Source organism: Poecilia reticulata, chromosome 2 (assembly GCF_904066995.2).
Source record: "Poecilia reticulata chromosome 2, P_reticulata-male-v2, whole genome shotgun sequence".
In the NCBI taxonomy this organism is placed as follows: Eukaryota; Metazoa; Chordata; class Actinopteri; order Cyprinodontiformes; family Poeciliidae; genus Poecilia; species Poecilia reticulata.
In genome coordinates, this window is record NC_088831.1 from 39,625,066 (window position 1) to 39,646,594 (window position 21,529).

General features: G+C 38.5%; 3 protein-coding genes and 2 long non-coding RNA genes across 10 annotated transcripts in view; 3 read left to right on the forward strand and 2 right to left on the reverse strand.

The window, feature by feature from the left end:
• The window catches only part of LOC103460319 (transmembrane protein 163a-like), a 52,637-nt gene extending 50,905 nt beyond the window's left edge, over positions 1-1,732 (reverse strand). The window contains exon 1 of the mRNA XM_008402424.3: positions 977-1,732. Within this exon, the coding sequence (XP_008400646.1) occupies positions 977-1,187 (211 nt within the window). The 5' untranslated portion in view covers positions 1,188-1,732. The remainder of the gene's footprint in view (positions 1-976) is intronic.
• On the forward strand, positions 1,282-4,376 carry LOC145550852 (uncharacterized). The gene is made up of 2 exons (XR_014086635.1): positions 1,282-1,390; positions 2,710-4,376. It is a non-coding gene; the product is annotated as an uncharacterized LOC145550852 (long non-coding RNA).
• A 620-nt stretch (positions 4,377-4,996) lies between these two features.
• On the forward strand, positions 4,997-10,817 carry acmsd (aminocarboxymuconate semialdehyde decarboxylase). The gene is made up of 10 exons (XM_008402398.3): positions 4,997-5,694; positions 7,180-7,224; positions 7,731-7,827; positions 7,916-7,965; positions 8,226-8,462; positions 8,552-8,645; positions 8,884-8,979; positions 9,148-9,320; positions 10,342-10,440; positions 10,581-10,817. Exons 1-10 carry the CDS (start codon positions 5,638-5,640, stop codon positions 10,641-10,643), a joined length of 1,011 nt encoding a protein of 336 aa, XP_008400620.1. The 5' UTR covers positions 4,997-5,637; the 3' UTR covers positions 10,644-10,817.
• LOC145550851 (uncharacterized) lies at positions 8,180-12,539 on the reverse strand. The gene is made up of 3 exons (XR_014086634.1): positions 12,460-12,539; positions 8,541-8,638; positions 8,180-8,455 (listed from the first exon to the last, which is right to left on the reverse strand). It is a non-coding gene; the product is annotated as an uncharacterized LOC145550851 (long non-coding RNA).
• On the forward strand, positions 11,842-21,352 carry ccnt2a (cyclin T2a). Of its 6 annotated transcripts, XM_008402411.3 has the most exons (10): positions 11,846-12,045; positions 13,209-13,290; positions 13,386-13,514; positions 13,831-13,891; positions 14,379-14,441; positions 15,391-15,436; positions 17,462-17,625; positions 17,747-17,817; positions 18,188-19,418; positions 19,595-21,352. In XM_008402411.3, exons 1-10 carry the CDS (start codon positions 11,888-11,890, stop codon positions 19,666-19,668), a joined length of 2,079 nt encoding a protein of 692 aa, XP_008400633.2. In that variant the 5' UTR covers positions 11,846-11,887; the 3' UTR covers positions 19,669-21,352. The 6 variants fall into 6 exon arrangements, 5 of the variants coding, with proteins under 5 accessions (XP_008400627.2, XP_008400633.2, XP_081460698.1 ...); XM_008402405.3 differs by lacking the exon at positions 19,595-21,352 and having other exon boundaries at positions 11,845-12,045; positions 18,188-19,583; XR_532905.3 differs by lacking the exons at positions 17,747-17,817; positions 18,188-19,418; positions 19,595-21,352 and having other exon boundaries at positions 11,842-12,045; positions 15,391-15,833; positions 17,462-17,598.
• Positions 21,353-21,529: the final 177 nt, after the last annotated feature.

The window sequence follows — 21,529 nt, forward strand, 5'->3', positions numbered from 1 at the left end:
TCACCTAAATATTCTTTGCAGCTTGGGGAGCTGAAATTCCAAGCAGCAAAGCTACGGTAGCTGTACTGGATTTTATTTAAGGGTACAGGAGTAAAAGGAGACCAAATATAAATGCATGCCACGGTTCTCAGATTTTCATTTGTGGAAAACAAAATCGAAAGCAATGCAACGTTTTTCTTCCACTTCATAATTATGCACCGCTTTGTGTTGTTGTCTCACATTAAATCCCTTCATAACACATTGTAGTTTGCACTTTGATAAGGAATGAATGCAGATGCTCTAAAGGGGTTAAGAAAATGCAAATGCAGGTGTGAGGGTTTGGTCTGTGTGTGTGTGACTGGTACCAGAATCCAGCCTTAAGGGAAGGCTGGGGCTGGGGCTGGGGCTGGGGCTGGGGCTGGGGCTGGGGCTGGGGCTGGGGCTGGGGCTGGGGCTGGGGCTGGGGCTGGGGCTGGGGCTGGGGCTGGGGCTGGGGCCCTGCATGATTTCCACTGATACCTGACGCTCTACACACACATCCGAGGCTAAATCTGACAAAAACAGCTGAAATGAATGAATGAATGAATGAATGAATGAATGAATGAATGAATGAATGAATGAATGAAATGCTAGATTAAATCTTTTTTAAAGCCTTAAACTCCATACTGCTCCAGTGTGAATCTTGCTGATGTCTGACTATCATATATTATTCAAAGAGCACACCGAAAATATCTGGCATGGATAAAAATAACCATCCTGTCTCCGTCATATCCCCCCTGTACCCCCTCCTACCCCTTCTCTCTCTCTCTCTCTCTCTCTCTCTCTCTCTCTCTCTCTCTCTCTCTCTCTCTCTCTCTCTCTCTCTCTCTCTCTCTCTCTCTCTCTCTCTCTTTACCTCTCACTCACTCACGCACATTCAAACACAGACATCCATCCCACCCAAACAGAAACCCAACAACTTTTAAAGCCAGTTAAACATCCAAACATAAAAAGTTACCTTCTCCGTCCACACTGTCGGTAATCTTCATCTCCTGGTTGACTGTGAAAGACTCCGGCTCTGTGGGGGTCTTGGCTTGCTGCTGCTGCTGCTGCTGGTGGTTGGTGAAGCCATCCGCGGCGCACTGGCCGTTCCGCACTGTGCCCGGCCAGGGATCCACAACCGTCGGCTCCGGGACGGGGCAGGACTCCTGGGTCACCTGGTCTTCCATTGCTTCTGCTCCTGTTTTGTGCTCAGCCTCTTTGAGTCCGAGGAAAAACGAAGATGAGGCTGGATGGATGGGGTTTGGGGGGGATAAAGAAAGAAAACTATTCACACCGGTCCGTTAGGTGCAGCGGCCATCCAGCGCGTCCAATATGCCACCGGTTCCGAAGAGAGGTTGAGAGAAGAGATGGTGATCAAAGAAGCTTAGAGGTAAAATAAAGGTTTATCTCTAAAGCATGAGAAGAGAAGTAACTCCCTCGTTGAGATGTCAGCCGTGCAGGCTCGGTGAAGACCTCCTTGTCTGGCTGAAGCAGTAATTTATGGTTAGATGCGATGATGCGATAAGCTCAGATCTGCTGTGAATCTGGCAGGCGGTGCCAGTAAGTTGGTTCCCCTCCTCCTCTTCCTCCTTCTCTCCTCCTTTCATAACTCAGCATCTGATCCCCGTTCTGAGGCAGAGCTCAACCCTAATAAGTAATCATCTACTTTGGGTCATTTCGCATTGGAAGACCAGACAATTAAAAATGATGTTTGGTTTAATATTCCTGGCTGCACGTCTGTAGCTTTCAATATACGAGCCAAGTCAGATGGGAGAGTTTTATGTGCCAGCACAAACATGAGCCCTAACCAAACTATGAGCAAGAAACACAGAGTCAGCATGGAGCACAGCCAACCAAGAGGTGTCTGTGCCTCGTAAACAACTCCTTATCTGGGTAGAATGACAAAAAATGTGCAAAATTTGATCAAAAACTTATTTTTTTTAGTTCACAAACTAAAGTCTTATTAACTAGATTCATTACATAATAATTTGGATATTTTTTAATACTGAAATGTAACACAACCACATCATTGCTAAAGACAAAAAAAGCTGCTGTACTTATGACCAATTTAGTGGACGGAAAAATTGTGGCACCAAAGATTCACAAGAATGCACATTGACCATCATTGACATTAAAATCTTGAGTTCCCATTTTTAATGGAATTAAAATGTCATTTCTATTGTCTGCAAAATCCTTTTCACAAGAAGTTAGTTTTTGCATACAGAATAATATGAAAATCTTTTAGTCTACAGCTTGCAAAGAGATATGAATCAAATTTGACTGCTGAGTAATAACATGATACGGTTTAAATAAACTTAACTTCTCAGAATTTTGTCAACTGATATTGTTAAATAATAATGCAAAAATCTTTATACAAAAATAGAACTGTCCAAATCAAACTGAGATTAAACTAGAAATAAATATTATCTTTACCAAACTTGTTATCTACTGAAGTAAAGTTGGCACTTATAGTGTTTCACAACATTAATGTGGCAAATTTATGGACTGTTTTCAGGAAGCGATATTGTATAACTGTGATATTATTTCCTAAGGTGTTGTTAATGTAAATGTGCCTCAGCCTCTGCAGGAACTTTGCTTTGACAAAAAACAACAAACAGTCTCTGTCAGGAATTTGCATTCTTTTATCAGAGGCATAAGTGTATTTAATTTTGGGGTTTCTAAATACATATTGAACCATTATCTTTTCAGGTTTAAATTGTGATGCTTCTAAGAATATGCTGTTCCAGCTGATAAGAAAAATGGTGGCACTTCCAGAAGAACCAACATCACCTCAAGTCAAAACAAGAGGGTTGAATCTCCGAGACTGGACGTATTCCAACACACAGCCAGGAGCTTCCATAGGAAAAAAACAAGTGTAATACATTATTTCTGATAAGAAGATTGTCCACGTATTAAGCCTGATCATGCCAAAGGTGTTTATGACTACCAATCTTTGGTTTCTCTAAAATTGGTTTTAATTTTTCAGATTAGGAAAGGATGAGAAATTTCATTTACTTCAGGATAGTCAAGATTTTTTGGAACGTTTCATAAAATACGTGCTGAAATGTTTTTGTTGCTAAGCAGAAAAACTATTTATACCACAAAAAGAGATTCATAAAAGGACAAAACAAGTTTGAACATTTGCACATCATGAAGGATTGGATGGTTTTATTTTTTGGCAAGTTCATTTTCATTTGCAAATTAATTCAAGTTCTCTAAAAAGAGCTAATGCCAGCAGCAGTTCCAACTAATTAACATTTTACTGATTTCACAACAATAACGACAAAAAGAACTGGCAAAAAAAAAAAAAATCAAAAGATAAATCCAGTTAAAAAAAGAGAGAAAAATGCAAATTTGTGCTGCGTGAGATTTAATTCTGACTCATGCAAATAAAAACTTTGGCTTTTAACAGAATTTGCTGACCGCATTCAATCTAAATCAAAATTCGTGTTTGAATCAGTTCCATTTATAATGATAATTGTAATTCAGTCACATACGGTGCAGTTTAATCCTAATTAAAATGCAGTATAATCTAAGCCAGTTGATTATATAAAGTTCTGGGAAGAAAGCAAAGCTGATTGTCACATGTGGCAACTGTGGAAAGAAAGTAAATTTCTCCGTTTACGCCAGAAGAAATTTATTTGGACCTCCCACATTTTTTTTCTATGAATCACATTCTTTTCTTAGGGCAACAACAGGGGATTCTCTCAAGAAGGATATCCAACTTAAAACATCTGCCAAGTCTGTGTGCATGCAGCTGTGGAAATGAGGAGGCCATTGTTCTGTGGCAACCCAGTGGAGGGAGATGCTGCAACAATAATGTCAACAGAAGCTCAAGTCTTTTCAGTGATGTTTGGTTTAACTTCCAACAAAGTGAGATGAGTCTCCTGTACTTGAAGAATTATTGTACAGCACAATGAACTGATTTAAAATGATTCAGAGTCATCTTTAAACCCCTGACCACACCTCTGTTTGGTTTCATATAGATTAGAGTATAATTTTAGCACTTTTAAGTTGAATTATATGAGCTGTTCTTATTTGGCTTCTTTCTTTTATATTTTTAAATACTTCCATTCCTTTTAAAATATCCATACATCTTAGATAAGTAGACAGGCTTTCAAAGAGAACCCTAGTAGTCATTCCTGCGTATTGTTTATCTACAAATCAGCGAAAAACCACATTTCACAAAGCATGGGCCAATGTGAGCCGTGATCCCATAATAAGCCGTTGAATGATGATGCAGAACAGCAGATACACTGTGTCCCTGTCTAATTCTGTCCTGTATCCTTGGAAATTTGTTTTAAAACTTCTAATGAGCTCCTCTGTGACAGGACAGAAAACTGTTCCCCCAGAAATAAAGTGAGGATTGTTTTTGATCCATTGCCTCTGGTTTCTTGAAGTTTATAGCCATCACTAATGAGATGGTGGCATCAGGCACATGAAAAAAACCACTAAGTGGCTGAACAGCATGTGAGTTGCAATCAACTACTACTGTGTCAGAAAGTAGCCGTCTGAAGTGATAAATAACACATTTATCAGTGACAAGGCTTCATTTAGTCCATTTTTAACAGACTAATGGTTATTAATGTTGTTAAAGGGGGACAATTTTCCATGAATAAGCATGAAAATCCAAAGACTTGTGTAACAAGAACTGACTTAAATGAAATAGAATAGATCTGAAAATGGCTCTTTAGACCTTAATGATTAGTTAACTTATTAACTAACTAATCATTAGTTAGTAAGAGAGCTAACTAATGATTTTAAATATAAATATAACAACAAATTATTAGCACTTTTCTTGTTTTGTTTTTTTAATAGAATAATTGTATTGAATGTTCACAACAGAATCTCACTGAAAGTATCAGTCATAGTTTTTAATAATAGTTGGTCAGCGGCATGAATGGCTAAGGAAGTAAATAAAACATTTGACTATGACATCATGTAAAAGTACCTGGTCATGGTGTAACAGAATACTGTGACTTTCTCACCACTACTAAAAAACAGTATTGCATCAGAAGAACCACACACATTTCAAAGACTTTATGTCCCAATAAATGTTATTCTGTCATATTTCTATATATGCAATTTGTTGTTTTCTAAATAAAAATTGAACAAAATAGAAAAGGGTGTGCATGTAGATGGTTCACATTTTCTGGGTGTAATAATACTTTTTTTTTCATTTTAAATATTTTATTGTGTTTACAAACCTGTCAATTAAATGTAGAAATTTGGTTAGTCATTTTTTTTCCGTCTATTTGTTTCTTTCTACTTGTTTATTTTATCTAAAGCAAGTAAATATTTTGGGATGTAAACATTAAGACTGTATTCCAATACACAAATTAATCCCCACAGAAAAATAAATGCTCCCTTTACAACATTGAAATCATTTTGTTGCTGCAATGCAAACAATGTTTTTAGGTTTATTAGTAGTAGTAAAGATATAAATTTATGATCATACATCCCAAACTACACTTCAGTCATACAAATGCTTTGACTTTAAGTAGATTGGGACTGGCTAATAAATGACCAACCTGCTCCAGCAGTCATTCACCTGCCAGTCATCGATTTCCAGCTGAGAGCAGGAAGTGAGCATTAGCAGTTTTTGAAAAGTAGCTTGTGTTGGAAGAAGACTTAAGGATGAAGGTTGATATTCATAATCACATTTTACCAAAGGAATGGCCCGACTTGAAGCAGGTAGGTGCTCAGACACATGACCTCACAAGGGAGTGTTTTACAGCTTGAAGCCTCAACGTGAGTAAATCCGCAAAATATGCTTTAGAAATCTCATGCTGGGCATTTCAAATCCCATTTAGTGTGTATGCTTCTGTATCTGTATCACTTCTGCTAGGTCAAATTAGGTGGCAGGAACACGAAATTGATCTTGTTTTCCCACTGACATTTTACAAGCAGATTAACAACTCCCACCATAAATCTGTGCTCTCCGTGGATGGTTAAACTTTAATCAATAAGCGCTGGCCTTGGTTTATCTGTTCCAGCTCTCACGTCTTTGTTACGCTGTCTGCCGGCCTCTGCTAATGATTTGCTACAACAAGTGCAGGCCACAGAGCGTGGTCTGCAGCTTGGTCTAAAACTTCTACAATAATCTTTACTGTTCTTTCTTTCAGTCTTCTTTCTTACTATTCTTTTAAATGCTTAGTGTTAAATTAACTCCACCTATGCCAATAGTAGCATAAATTACTTTAAAATTATACAGAGAACCTTAAGAAAAGCACAGAATAATTGTAAAATTTGTAGAAAAATCAGCTATCTAGTAAATGTAATAGGTTTTAAATAATAATAAAAAAAAACTACATTTGTAAAAAGATAAATATGCATTTAAATGTTGCTTTACATAAGCATAAGTCTGTACTTAGCGTTATTTTGAACAGCACAGGGAGAGATTTATTATGCACAGAAGGGAATATTCACATGTTGGATTGTGAGGAGCTGCATTCCCAATGAGGCTTCAGAAAAGTGCACAGTTGATCTGCACTGATGTCAAATGAAGCTTTACTGGCTGCACTGCTCACATGGATCACTTGCACTTTCATTTGTATGTAAGAAGCATCAACAGCCTCAGATGGCATTCACTTGCAGTTATTTTGAGAAGGTGGAGCAGATGCAGGACTACTGCTGAACCTCCACAGATGGGACAAACGGTAAGGGCTTTCAGAGGAGCTGTGCAAGTCATACTAAACCTGTTCACACACTGATCTTTTGTCAAGATAACTTAGACTGTCAATTGCACAGCATACAGTAGAGTGGACATGAATGCAGCTTTGACTTGGGTGTTTTAAAAACGTATTTGAGATGTATTTCTGTTTCAGTCCACTTTAAAAGCAAGACTTAGAAGCACAATCCTCACAGGGATATGGTTATACAAACAGGCTTAAATACACACAGAATCCAAATAATATTTGATCAATTTTTTCTTTGGACATTGAACTTCTATCACATGGTTTGTATAAAACCATACAGTATACAATCCTGTATGCCATTTTTTTTTAACTAATTTGGATTAGAGAAGATTCAGAATAAATTTTATTCAGACCCAATTCATTTGTTTTTTCATTTTTGTTTCAGGCAGTTAAAGTCATTGTGTCCCGAAAAAGCCTGTGTGTATTAAAGTGTTTTCCAACTGTATGACTGTCAGTAATCGTATGTGTTTATGTCTTGCAGCGATATGGTTATGATGGGTTTGTTCAGCTGCACCATCACTGCAAGGTGAGTCACTCATTTTTATGTGCAGACAGATAAAACAAGGGCACAGGGACAGGTCTCAAATGCTTACTTTGCTGAGAACGCAGCAGGATCATACTGGCAGCTCCCCACCATAGCCACCCCTCATGCTGGCCAGCACACAGCGTGATGCCACTGCATCACTGAATGATTCACTTTGAGCACAACTGAGAACACTGAAAGCTGCTGTATGAACTGGAAGTTAAACTTTATTAACCAGAAAGTCACTATATTTATTTTTAACTGTTTAAAATAGCAAAGATAACAGTGATGCACGTTTGTTTTTGTGTTTGAAGATATAAGAGGACCTTTGGGTGCAGATTCACCCAGAGAGCATTTCAAGAATGAGCTCACTGCTGCCATCGTGTGGTCATACTTAAAAATGATGTTAAATCCTAAGCCTCTATGCAGAAACATAAAACTCTGCTCTGCATGTTATACTCCACCATAAAAGCACACAAGTTGTAGTTGATGTTAACGCTGTGTTTCAGGGTGAAGCAAACATGATGAAGGATGGAAAGTTGTTCCGGGTGATTCAGGAAAACTGTTGGGATGCGAATGCTCGCATCAAAGACATGGACAAGTACGGTGTGTTCACAGGGATCAATGACCCGGCTCTTGTTCCTGTTCCATCCCGATCTTTCCTGACCATCATGTTCCTGTTTATGGTCCGCAGGTGTTACCGTTCAGGCCCTGTCGACGGTTCCTGTGATGTTCAGTTACTGGGTCAGTTCTGTTTTTGTGTGAATTTATTTTAAAAGGTAGAACATTTCCTTCCCATATTTGTAAGAGAACGGGAGCAGATTGTACAACACTTTCACATTAAGCACTTTCTGAAAAAGGTGTAATTTGGAGGGGTCATAATTTTAATTCCTTTGCCCAAAGTCAACACTTCTTTTACAATGTTTTCAAGGGGTGTGAATATTTTTGCATGTCTTGTTTGATTTCACTTTCTCCCAGTTTTATTGAGATTTTTTTAACTGTAGGCCAAGCCTCATGACACATTGGACCTCTGTGTCCTTTTAAATGACGATTTGGCCCAGACGGTGTGCAGTCACCCTAAGAGGTTTGTGGGGCTGGGCACGCTGCCCATGCAAGCCCCTGACCTGGCGGTGCTGGAAATGAGGCGCTGCGTGAAGGAGCTCGGCTTCCCCGGAGTGCAGATCGGATCCCACATCAACAACTGGGACCTCAACTCTTCGGACCTCATTCCCTTCTATGCTGTGAGACATAAAACAATATCAAAACACACTCAGAAAATAATAATATTATTTCTGCGTTACTGATTTTGCAGTATGTGCCTTGCATGCAGGCAGCAGAGGAGCTGGGCTGCTCCATTTTTGTCCACCCATGGGACATGCAGACAGATGGGAGGATGGCTAAGTATTGGCTGCCCTGGCTGGTGGGTGAGGAGATTGAGCAGAAATAGGAGACTTTGTTTGGTTAACAATGTGAAACAACCCAATACAACTTTAGTAAATGATAAAACATTGCAAATCATTATCACTGCATTTCTAAACAGTGGGTTTCAGCAGTATGTTTGCCACAACCTGATCAATGCTCCACTGAATTTAAAACCCTTTTTAAGTTATGTTCAGTATGTTTTTTTTTTAATTATTTTAATTGCTCTCCTCTGTCTGAAAGGCATGCCAACCGAGACAACCATGGCTATTTGCTCAATGATATTTGGCGGTATCTTTGAGAAGTTTCCAAAGCTGAAAGTCTGCTTTGCACATGGAGGTACAACAACAGACAGCTTGTATTTTTCTTTTATTTCTAAGATTAATATCGCCTCTGAATAAGACGGTGAAGTATCATATTTTAAGTGTTTCCTCTGTGCTTAGTGTGGCATCAATAGAGCCTCTGTGTTTTTATTTGACCTTGGTGTGTTTGTTTATTTGCCCACAGGGGGCTCTTTTCCGTTCACTGTTGGCAGAATCGAACACGGCCACAAAGTTCGTCCTGACCTGTGTGCAGTTGACAACACAATCAGTCCACGTAAATACCTGGGCTCTTTCTACACTGACTCATTGGTTCATGATCAAATCTCCCTGAAGCTGCTCGTTGACATAATTGGAAAAGTAAGTTTGAACTTCTCATTTCATTAACTTAAAGATGAGGTTGTTTGTTTTTTTACCATTGACATGAAAGTAAAATGATCGATTTTGAGTGTGTAGTGTAAAAATAATACTTTATTAGTTATTAAAGTGAAGTCAGTTTAATTTTGAACCTGATTCAATGTGTTTGGATTTTTCCACCTGGCACTGAGATATCCAGATATTTAAGACTGGTAATAGGGGAGGAGAGTTAAATACTCTTTCTTTATGTAATTGCATCTCCAATGTAACATAACATTTTGATTGCTAGATTGAAAAAGTGGGTGAGATTCTATCAAAATGTAGTAATTTGGTTTAAATCATACTTGTCATGCCAACTATGTTTCAGCATTTATGAATGTGAACATCAGATTTGGGGTCCCTCAAGGCTCCTTACTCCGACTGCTTTCAATAAAAGAAAAAATCACCATGCTTCCCTGACTTCAGTGACAGTGTTACGTCTCCATGTCCATGTTGATGACACACAGCTTTATATTTTTGTTACACCACATGAATGAATTACTTTTTTTTTTGACAAGTACCGAGAAACAGTGAAATTAAGGATATCTTTCCCATGAGGTGCAATCAGTAAAAACTACACCACACACACTACTAAATATAAAATTGCACACACTGTTATGTACTAAGCTAAATCTAAAATAACTACCAGGCACACATTCATATCATATATGATAGGAACAAATTAATGTTTGTTAAGGAAACTTATTGCAGTGAGGATGAAACATCTACCAGAGGGTAGGAGATCAAACAGGTGATGATCGGGATTTAAGATAATTTAGTTCAACCATATCACTACAATCTATTACAGTCATTGTCTGGATCCATAATTTCAATCAATAGCTTGTTTAGAATGTTTTACATGCAGGTTAATGCCAAAAATCACTGTTTTTATGTCTCACAGGACCCTTTAGAAGTCAATCCTCAAATATTCTCAATGAAACCCATTAATTATTTCCTATCTAACCTGATTGTACTGGTTTTCTAGGATAAAGTAATGCTGGGAACAGATTATCCATTCCCACTTGGCGAGCTGGAACCCGGGTCACTCATTGAGTCAATGGATGAGTTTGATGGAAAACTGAAGGTATTAAAATGCTCCTTACAGAGAATACTCAAAGGAAGTTTCAAATATATGAAGGAAGATCTAAATGAGTGTTAGGTAAAGAAATGAAAATACCATTTTCATATAGTCTGTAGATTGATTTCTTTCCTTTTTTCTTGCAGGACAAGTTGCTTGCTGGAAATGCACTGGAATTTTTGGGACTAAAGCGAGAACAGTTTGTGTAGTACAAGAGTTTGCAGCCTGTGGTTCCAGAGCCAAATGACAAGATTGACTGAAAATGCTGAATCAACTAATGTTTTTAAATATAGAAATAATAACATGCAATTTTTAGCAATTTTCAAAAGTTTTTTAAAAGTTAAACTTTAAAAAGAAAAAGTCTAACTTTTTGTCATAAACAGTGTGGTTCTGCAAAATTAAACTTATTTTGGATAATATTCCACAGATTCTACTGTTTTTCTTTCAATGCAGTTTTTTGTTTGGTATCTTTTGTAGCAGGAAGCATAAGTTTGAAGAAGCTGCTTGCAATTTCATATCTGTTTTTTATTGTTGGGAAGCAGATGTTAGAATGGACCAGAGAGTACTTTAAAATTATTAAAAACTTGATTTATAGCTGTTGGGAGCACAAATTTTTAAAATGATGTATGAAAAGCACCAATTTCTAATTGTATTTGTGAACGTGAACCAAAGGAACAAAAATAAATATTTTTACTGCTTTATTGGACTCAAAGCAGTAAAATGTCTCTCTCTCTCTCTCTCTCTCTCTCTCTATATATATATATATATATATATATATATATATATATATATATATATATATATATATATATATATATATATATATATATACTGCTCAAAAAAATAAAGGGAACACTTCAGTGTTCACTTAAATGTTAGTGTTCCCTTTATTTTTTTGTGCAGTGTATATATATATATATATATATGTGTGTGTGTGTGTGTGTGTGTGTGTGTGTGTGTGTGTGTGTGTGTGTGTGTGTGTATGCGTGTGTGTGGTCAAAACTGGACAGAATTATTCTACACAGATTGAAGATGCTTTGACACAGAGTTTATGATTTGTGTAACCTATGCTTCATGTGAGCATTGTATTGTTTTCTCAAAATATTTTTTAAGACTACATAAATTTCATCAGGGTAGCAGAGTTGTGTTTAGTTAGGTGTGGAGAGGCAGAAAGCTATAAACTTACATACATATACCACATATTTTACATAACTTAACTTAAGTTTTGACTTCAATACCCCACAGCTGCTAATAAACGGCATTGAATCGAGCCTGGAGCCCAGATTTGAGCTATATTAATAACTGATTGTTTTGTTAGTGTAACTGTCTTTACCGCATTGACTGATCAGCTTTTGGCCAGTAGGAGGCAGCAAAGCACCAAATCGCGTCTAGTTCTCGGGCAGACACGACGTCACATCCGTTTTCTCGATGCCGAAGCGAACGTTCCAGAGTAATGGCGGCATGCCGGGGTTCTTCGTCGAAATGGTATTTCACCCGGGAGCAGCTGGAAAACACCCCGTCCCGCCGATGTGGAGTAGAATCAGACCGGGAGCTCTCCTACCGACAACAAGCGGCGAATCTGATCCAGGACATGGGTCAAAGGCTCAACGTGTATCCTTTAAACTTGTTTATTCTGGAGCAAACCGGAGGCTAACCGTTTATGTAGGGCCCATTAGTGGCAGTAACGCAGGGATGGGTTTAACGGTTAAAGTCTGAACTTTGTAGCTCATTATGTTTGTTCTCGTTGTAGTGTAGCATTTTATAACATTTAAAATCTTGTAGGTCGAAACTCTGCCTTAATGTTTGATACTTTATCTGCGTTTATTTAACATGCTAGCTGTCAGGCCATTAGGCGGGTTTGGCTGGTTTCGATGGAGACGGTGAAATTAAATTGCGGTGTTTGTTGTAAAGCTATTAAAAAAAACAGTGATATGCGTTTATCAGCTTTCAGGCTTAAATGTATATTATTTACTGAGTGTTTTAAAAGTACTGCTCTAGCTAACGAGGATATTGGACTTTTTGTACCTTTGGCTCAGCTGTAAACTTTCCTCCTCGTCTTATCGACTCCTCTCTCAGACTGCCGTCCATCCCTGTCGCACGTGTTCAGATTACGTAATATCGTAATACGGGTTTTGTGCAATACGTTTTTTTCCCCATCAAAATTCCCGTTTTGAATCCCATGTAGAGTAATTTCATTTGGGTTATTCTCAGAAACTCAGAAACCACTGACGTTTTACGTTGTTTACTGTTTCTTTGAGAGAAAAAAATCCGTTATATTTGTTTCAGTTAGAGAAGCAGAAATGTCTCTTGTTTTGAGTATATAACCTTTACAAATTTTGCTACAGACTGGTCTGACAAGTCATATTTCACTTACAAACACTTCCACGTTTAAAATAAAAGCCTCACACACAGTCTCTTGTTCCCAACTGATGTGCAGGTAGACTGTCAGGGTTTCATTAGTGCAGATGATGGTCAGCGTTTCTTGCGTACTAAAATGCTTCACTTAATGTTGCGTCAGTTAACGTGGGGTATATTTTATATTATGTAGAGATGGATCAGCAGTTACTTAAATATTAACTAAATGTTTTTGGTGTTTTGAAGTGTGAAAAATGCTTTGGTTTGAGAAAATATGTATCATTTTAATAGACTTTGCTGATTAACAGACCCCTCTGTAATCCAGGGTTAATATTGGTAACGTATTATTTAGTTCACCGTTCTTTACTTTGCTTGCTTAGCCAAACATTAAACCAAACTTCCCTTGACATAACCTCCAGCTCTCAACTGACTATAAACACAGCAATTGTTTACATGCATAGATTTTATATGCAACATTCTTTCACCAAATTCCATAGAAATGTAAGTATTCCAAGTTACGATGGTTCAGTCGACTTGTTTCAGCTTGTTGAATATACATTATGTTCTATATTCTTACGTGTTGCTGTCTTTTGCAGATAATATCTCCAACCACCCTATTTTTGGCTGCAAAAGTGGAAGAGCAACCCCGGAAGCTTGAGCATGTAATTAAAGTAGCACATGCTTGCTTAAATCCACAGGAATCTCCTCTAGACACGAAAAGTAACGTAAGTGCTGGTATTTTGGGTTACTGTAAGGTTGAAAGTTGGGTTTTTTTTCCTCCCTCCCCCTGTCTTTCCTCTGTGGTCATGGTTTCACCTTTGTATAAATGGCTGTGCCACTTTCTGCTGCCATATTTAAGGGGTCTTATTTTTCCTGCCCTGGCTTGCAGTTGGTGTGTACCAAGCACCCACTGATTACCACCACTCACTTTATGACTAAACCGAGCCGTAGAGCTGTTTGGCCATTTTAAATCACTTGTTAGGGAAATAAATTAATAGACTCATTACAATTGTGTTGTAATGATTGTCTATCAAACTTCAGGCATACCTCCAGCAAGCTCAAGAGCTGGTGATACTTGAATCCATTGTGCTGCAGACCCTGGGTAAGTAATGGTGACTGGAGTGGATGACTTGAGAGCTTTTTCTATAACTTTGGTAATGGTAACGAGTAAGGGTCTAATTATCATTTATTCTTCAGTGTATCGACTTTTTGATTGCAATGTTATATCATCTACTCTGTGGTTACCATATTATTGCCATATTGTAAATGCATTGTGTAAAGGTGATATGTCATTTTCTGGAAGTCGAGCCGAGAGATTTCTTTGTAAGACCCAAAACATCTTATGATATGACTAAAACTGTATGGACTCTTTTTCTTCTACTTTTGACACCTTTTGTCCTCCACTGTGGATTTGGTTGAGGCTCTTTGGATTGATTTTCTCCCACTAATTAAACATTTTTTATGCAGAAGAAAACCCAAGTTGGCCGCTTATAGAAAAACATTTGTCTAATTTTTTTTCTGCCGTTAAATGACATGTCACCTCCCAACTGTGTATGTGTTGATCTCACCTGTTATGTATTTTGTTCCAGGCTTTGAAATTACTATTGATCACCCACACACTGATGTGGTGAAATGTACCCAGCTAGTGCGAGGTAGAGGCTTCCTTCTTTGTTTTTGTTTGTCCCCACCTCAGATGTGGGTGGGGGTGAGGGTGAAAACCTTGCTGATTAAATGGTTTAATGACCACAATGGTTTTTAATCATCTGAGTTTGTTGTGTGACATATTGTTCCTCAGAAAGTTTGCCATTGCCTGTTGGGCCAAGACTGAGGCTTTATTGCTTTGAAACAGTTTAACCTTTTGAGTTCTTTCAAATTAGTGTTTATGTATATATCTGAAAAGCATGTGGCCTTTACCAGAATATTATTCAAGTCTGTCCTTAAGTAGAACCCACATAGTCATTATTTATTCAACTACAATTAAATAAAAAATGTGTTAATGATGGCGAAGAAAATCGTTTTACTTTTTACCCTTCAGCGTCTTGATTTGTCATTTTAGAACCTGGTATTTAATCTTTGCTGTACATCTTTCACACAACTTTATGTTCCTCAATCACATTCTGAAATACTCTTACAATGTTTAAAATTTTCTAGCTTAGGATTCGCAATGTAAACTGCAGAAACTTGCAATGATTTTCTTACAACAAAACAAAATATGATTCCGTTTACTGAGCGATGACTTTTTTTATTTGACCTTTATTTATACAGGTTATCTTATTGCGGTCCAATATCTGGTTTACTAGAGGCCAGTTTTGATCAAATAAACGAACAAAAAATATAACTTTGGCCGTTAAACTTATTTAGAAATATCCTTTATTGTCCTACAATAATGAAATTTATGTGCAACATTAGCGCAAGTAAATTCAATATGTTAATACAGAATAAAAAACAATAATTTGCTTCCCCAGTCTGGATCTTGGCTCAATATGTGCTCTGGAAATTAGAATAAGAATGCTAAACATAAAGTTAAGTTACGTTTGTCTGCAACAATTCTAATATTTCTTTTATGTTTTTGTCTGTTTCCTTTTTGTCTCCCTTCTACAGCAAGCAAGGATCTGGCACAGACTTCCTATTTCATGGCTACCAACAGGTTGTTATCCTGCCCCTCCTTTGTTGCACTTTGACTGCACACCATAGCTTCCTGTAATGCAGGGTACCCTTTCAGTGTCCAACGGGCCCTACTTGCACTGGTGGTTGTTGGGACGCTTGCCTCCCTCCCCCTCGGCTCCCCTCCCTTCCCCAGAGGTAGCGGGACATGGTGGCTTGTAGCGTTACCGGCCCCAGTCGCAGTGCGGTGTATTGTACAAGGGACCACGTGTTGGCACAGATGGGTTGAATGCAAAATGTGAAGTATAGTGGTGCGCTTGAAAACCACATGTTTGTTCGGTTGCGAAAAAGTGCATAATTCTAAGCGAAAGACACTCTGGTAGCCTGAATATCAGCTAAAGATTTCACAGATGTAAACATTTCTCGTAGAGGTCCTTCCGGTAAGTACTGCAGATGACTTTTTAAAGTTTTCTTTTCATGTTATGTTGTTGTATTATTGCCCCAAAAAATTCTGTTAAACCTTAACTGTGCCACTAAACACATTTTTTTCCTAGCTATGCAATATTTATATATTGCAAACCTAAAATTCAAGAAAGCAGGAAGTACTGACTCATTAAGGACCTTAAAGTTGTAATTGGTTTACCTCTAGCAGGAGTTGGTCAATTCATTTCCATTGTTACATATTTGATTTACAAAAACTGGGTCCTTAAAGGGTTGGTTTAAAGTAGGTGGTGAAACGGCACTTATAAATTATCTTTAGTAACAGTTCAGTGTTCAAATTATCTAGATGATGACTGATCTATACCTGCTGCTCACTAATGGTTATGATACAGCCTGACTTGGAGATGACCTTGAAGTATATTAATTGTTTTCATGCTGATTCAGATTATTTTTTATTTCGTCCTAACATGCAAAAGTACAAACTACATTACCTTTAAAAATATTACCAGAATCACAAAATTTCAGACTTTGTGTTTATCTCCATCAACATGGATGTGAATGTTTTCATTCTACATTAAAAACATTTCTACTGAAATCATGATACATTTAAGCTGTTTGTACAGCAGGTGCTTATTTTACCCCCTACTTTAAAATTCAGGGAGCAAGATCAGTGTTTCTGCTGGATCATAACAGCCATTTTCTGGATTGAAGTTATTTACTTTTGTTGTGTTTTCTGCCTTTTTGATGTACCACTTAAGGTCGCATTATATTCAATGGGCTTTACAGTAAATCCTCGCTGGGTATTTTATATCTACCATTAGAGTATACCACCAATAGCCTAGCCTTCACCTTGCTAAAAAGACACAAAGTGTTGGTATTATTTAGGTACCGTTTTGATGTCAATATTTTGGTGGCAGTTTCTGAATCATTTGCTATCCTGACTGAGCTTCTGTATGTGCTTGACTCACTAACTCCATTTCAGCTCCACTTTTTTCAACATGTACTAATTTAGATTTAGGAGGACTACGATTTTCTTGAAGATCTATGTTGTGGTTCTGACTAGTAGCTGAATTTTTGTGTTTTATTGTCTTCTGTGTTCTTGACAAGGAGCAAAAAAGTCTACTACTTAGCAAAAATACCAGGAAAGTGGCTCTGTCTTTGAAAACGCTTAATATATTTGTAGACCTGTTTACTATGAATTTGAAATTAGAATAAAAAGTGTGATTATTTAAATATGATACCGTGTAATACAAGTAACGTTATTTATTATTATAATTTGCAAGTACAAATTTTGCCATAAGTTTGTCTCATCTGTATCAAGTGAGTGATTGGGTGGGTAAAAGTCTCCAATTAATACCAAACTACCTCCTTACCAATTATCACTTTTATTATTAATGTGTTTTAACTTTTAGCAGGTCTGGTTAGTAGGAAAATAACCACAGTTAGATTTTTAAGTCATATTATTGTATCAAAACACTTAAATTGCTTTCACTGCCATTTTGACCCCACACCAATATTAAATCTGTCTGCTCCCTCTTGTGTTCTTCCTCTCTTCTCCACATGTTGGATGGATTTTGACCTCCCGTGGCCTGACGAACTCGCTCGTATCCCCTCACCCGTTCTGCAGTTTGCACCTCACTACCTTCTGCCTCCAGTACAAGCCCACAGTGATCGCCTGTGTATGCATACATCTGGCCTGCAAGTGGTCCAACTGGGAGATTCCGGTTTCCACTGATGGGAAACATTGGTGGAAGTACGTGGACAGCACGGTGACTCTGGAGCTGCTTGATGGTGAAGTCTTACTATTGCCTACATCTGAGATTTACTGTTAGTTATTTAAGCAAATTAAGGAATAAAAACTAATTATGTGAATTCTAAAATGTTTTATAATGTTTATCCTTTAAACTTTCAGAGCTGACTCATGAGTTTCTGCAGATTTTGGAGAAAACTCCAAGCAGACTGAAGAGAATACGGAATTGGAGGGTAAGATATTACAGTACCATATTTTTTTTAGATTAGACTGCCTTGGAAAAGAATTCACATCTCTTAACCACTTCACTGACACACAAGCTAGTCTAGTTTTGAGGTTTCATGTGACCAACAAATTGGGAAGTAGATGGAAATAATTGCATTGATGTGTCTACAAACAAAAATCTAAATCATGTATCTTACTTTCTACTTCATCATTATGCTATGTTTTGTGTTGGTCTGTCGCATAGAATTTCAATAAAATAAAGCAGAAGTTGTGATTATAATGTAAACGTGAAAAAAACAACTTCTTGTGCAAGTTTATAATTGTGTCATCTCAATTGTCTTAAAAAACAACCTAAAACAAATTTTCTTTGCCCTCTAGGCGACACAAGCTGCAAAAAAGCCCAAAAGTGAAAATATGCTGTCGATGGATAACGCATTTACTGGGCCTTCATTGCTCCAGGACCACGGCGATACAGCACTTCCTGGAGTTTCCTCGGCCAACCCAAGTTTTTCCAAAGCAGGTGCTGCCTTTTCTGTACCCATGCCCGGGCATTCCAGAGGGGTCCCGTTGTCTCTGGACGCCATGGCTGCCACCTACAACCCAGCTAGCCACAGTGAATGGCCTCAGGTTAACCAGAGCCATTACCCCTCCACCTGCATAAAACAGGAACCGCTCAGCATCCCCATCCACGAATCCATGCTGTCTTTGCAGACTTCCACTTCCTCTTTGCTCCAGCAGCCCCCGCCTTACAAGACTGAAAAAACGGTTGATTTAAACCTTGTTAAACAAGAGAAAGGGACAACAGGCAAGCATCACTCAACACCTCAGCCTGCTTACCCTCCTTCCGGTCAGCCTCCAGTTCTGAAACTGTCTCTGGATAAATACAGAGAGAAACATTCTGCAGAGTATACTGTCCAGAAGCGAAGGCAAGAGCCCCATGGAGGACTAATGGACTGTGACGTAAAAGGCGACTTGACTTCCTCTTCTACCTATGCACCACCAAACATTACCCACATAGAACATAGAAAACATGCACAGCCTCATCAAGCCTCCCACAGCGGCAGCACTACAGCTTCCCCTCTGAAAATGAAAGTCCCTTCCTCCTCAACTTCTTCAGGGCAAGACAGACGCCATCATGGAGACAAAGCCTCGCTCAAGCTTCGTCTGCCTGTCCCCGGGTCCAGCAGCAACGCTCCACCAGAAAAGAGTAGACAACCAATCAAAGATGAGTTCAAGATGAAGATCAAAGTTTCCTCATCGGAGCGGCACAGCTCATCAGATGAAGGCATTTCCGCCAACAACAGCAAGAGCAAACATTCCAGCCCGCTGGTGAGCAAGGAGAAACATCGCAGCGCCGAGCACAACCTCCATCGCCCCCACAAGCACAGCGGCAACGGGCGAGGGGCCGCTGAGGCTCCGGGTTTGCTGCGAGTTCCTCCTGGTCTGGTGGCAATGGAAGGAACGGCGCTCGGTCATCCCACGTCCGCCACTTTGACGTCGTCATCACGAAAGAGGGCCTACGCCGAGGGTGGCCACAACCACCACCCCTCATCCTCGACTTCCTGCTCCAAAGTGAGCAAAATCTCCAAGAGTGGCACTAGTGCTGCAGGTATTCCATCTTTTTCTTCCCCCTTTCCTCCTCCTCCTCGCTCTTCTCCTGTACTGCAGTGTGTCTCGTCCGGCTCGCAGCTCTGTGGCTAACTTCCCTCCCCTCCCCTTCCCTCCTCGTCTTCCTCCTTATTCTTGTCTCTCCTCTTCCTCCTCCTCCCCTCCTGTCATACCCAGGTGGGCTGCGGACCTCTCAGCAGTTCCTCCCTCCTGGCGAATCGCCACATGAAGTGGGAGAGCAGAGACACTGAGTCCGACGCTCTGCAGCACATGGAACTGGCACCAAACTACCGACCACTGAGACTTTGAAGACTATGCTGACCTCTTTGTCAAGTGCCCTAAGAAAATAACACTTTGTGAATATAAACCCTTTACTGAGAGGCAGAAAGCGTTGCTGCAAATAATTATTGTTGGACTTCTCTGTTTCTGAGAGATAAGAAAGATGAATAATTATGCTTCCTGTCGCACCTCGGGGCTGCGACGTTCAGTCCTTTCTTTGTTAGTGTCGAATTGCTGCTCAGTTTTCACTTTCTCCTCGAATGGGTGGAAGAATTTGCGAACGTGGATGCGTGGGGTGGAAAAAGGTTCCATCTTCACGTTGTAAGACCTCCATATGAGAGGACAAGTATTACAAGTTCTATAAAAGCATGGAAGGTGCACTTTCTTCATTTTTATGTTGTTTGTTTTTGTTTTTTAGTAATTTAAATCTATTGCGTGATTATATGGAAGAAGTTATCTGGCCAGCTGGAGATGAGTTTGTTTTCTGGAATTCCACTTGATACTGTTAATGGATGCAATATTTTTTTTTAGGTGTAAAGTTCCATCTCCAAAATTACTTTCTGGTCTTGGTTTCCTTTTTTACACTTAAACTGCATTTGATTTGCATGTTTCAATCATCAAAGGGATGTGAGAGAGGAGCACTTAACTTGCTGTTTACAAAAAAAAAATGGAGATAAATGTACATATGTTTCTTTTGTATGTTTAAAGAAGAAGCTATACCATGACTACTCAGGTTTGGAGCTGCTTGTAATTATAACAAGATGACTATAATACATATAAAGGTTTTATTTCACGGCTCAGTTGATTGGAGGTCACCGACTGAATGATTGCAGCATTCCAGGAGTTCGACTTTCTGTAGATGGTGTACTGTTGGATTCCCACTACAACAATATCAGCAATTGTTTTGTACCAAAAACCTTCACTTCTAAGCTGGACGCCAAAGGTTGTGCCTCACAAAAAAGGGATGCTACTAATATGATACTAAAGTTTACATCAAGTGGATCAAACATTGCATAAAGTTATCAGCCCATTTAACCACATTTAGGTCGTATTAGATCTAGAGAAAAATATTTCTTGTAGGCAATGCCAGACCAATTTAGATTCTCTCCTCTCGTGTATCTGTTTGGGAATACCTTTAACATTTGAACCATCACTTTCAGCTTACATTTCTCAAGAGCCTGTACCCTATAAACACCTCTGTATTGTAAAGCATCCAACATACCATACTGGTCCAAAGCCGGTGGTGTTTGTATGTAATAAAGCATTTACAGTTGAACATTAAATGAAAAACTGCAATTGTTTTAGAAAAAACATGAACCACTCATCACATCTCTCCACTTCTCATTTTAATATAATGAATAAACTTCATTGCCGTCACCATTACACTGTACAAAATCTTTTTTTTTTTTTTATTTAATATGGCATACAATTCATCTTTAAATGGTAAACATGGTTTATTCCTCTATGGTTCAGTGGAGTGGACAAGTATTTCCTGCTTTACAGATTTCATTTGTGCTGTTTTCTGTCGTGTGTAATATTTCAGATCTGTATTAAAATGTCATTTCATGACCTGAGTAAAAAAGTTTTAATTGCTTCATGTACTAAGGGAAAGTTAACTTTTTAAAGGAAATGATTAGAGAACAGCTTTTTTATTTATTCACGGCGTCTGTGTCTTTTTTTATGATCTGAAAAAAGACAAATCCCTCGTTTTGTGTGGAAATAAAAAATATTTTCGGTCAAATACTTTCAGCACTGAACCATTAAGAGGAGTTGCTTATCTCAGAGTTTATATGATCACAAACCTTTCAGTTCTTTTTAATTTGATATGTATTA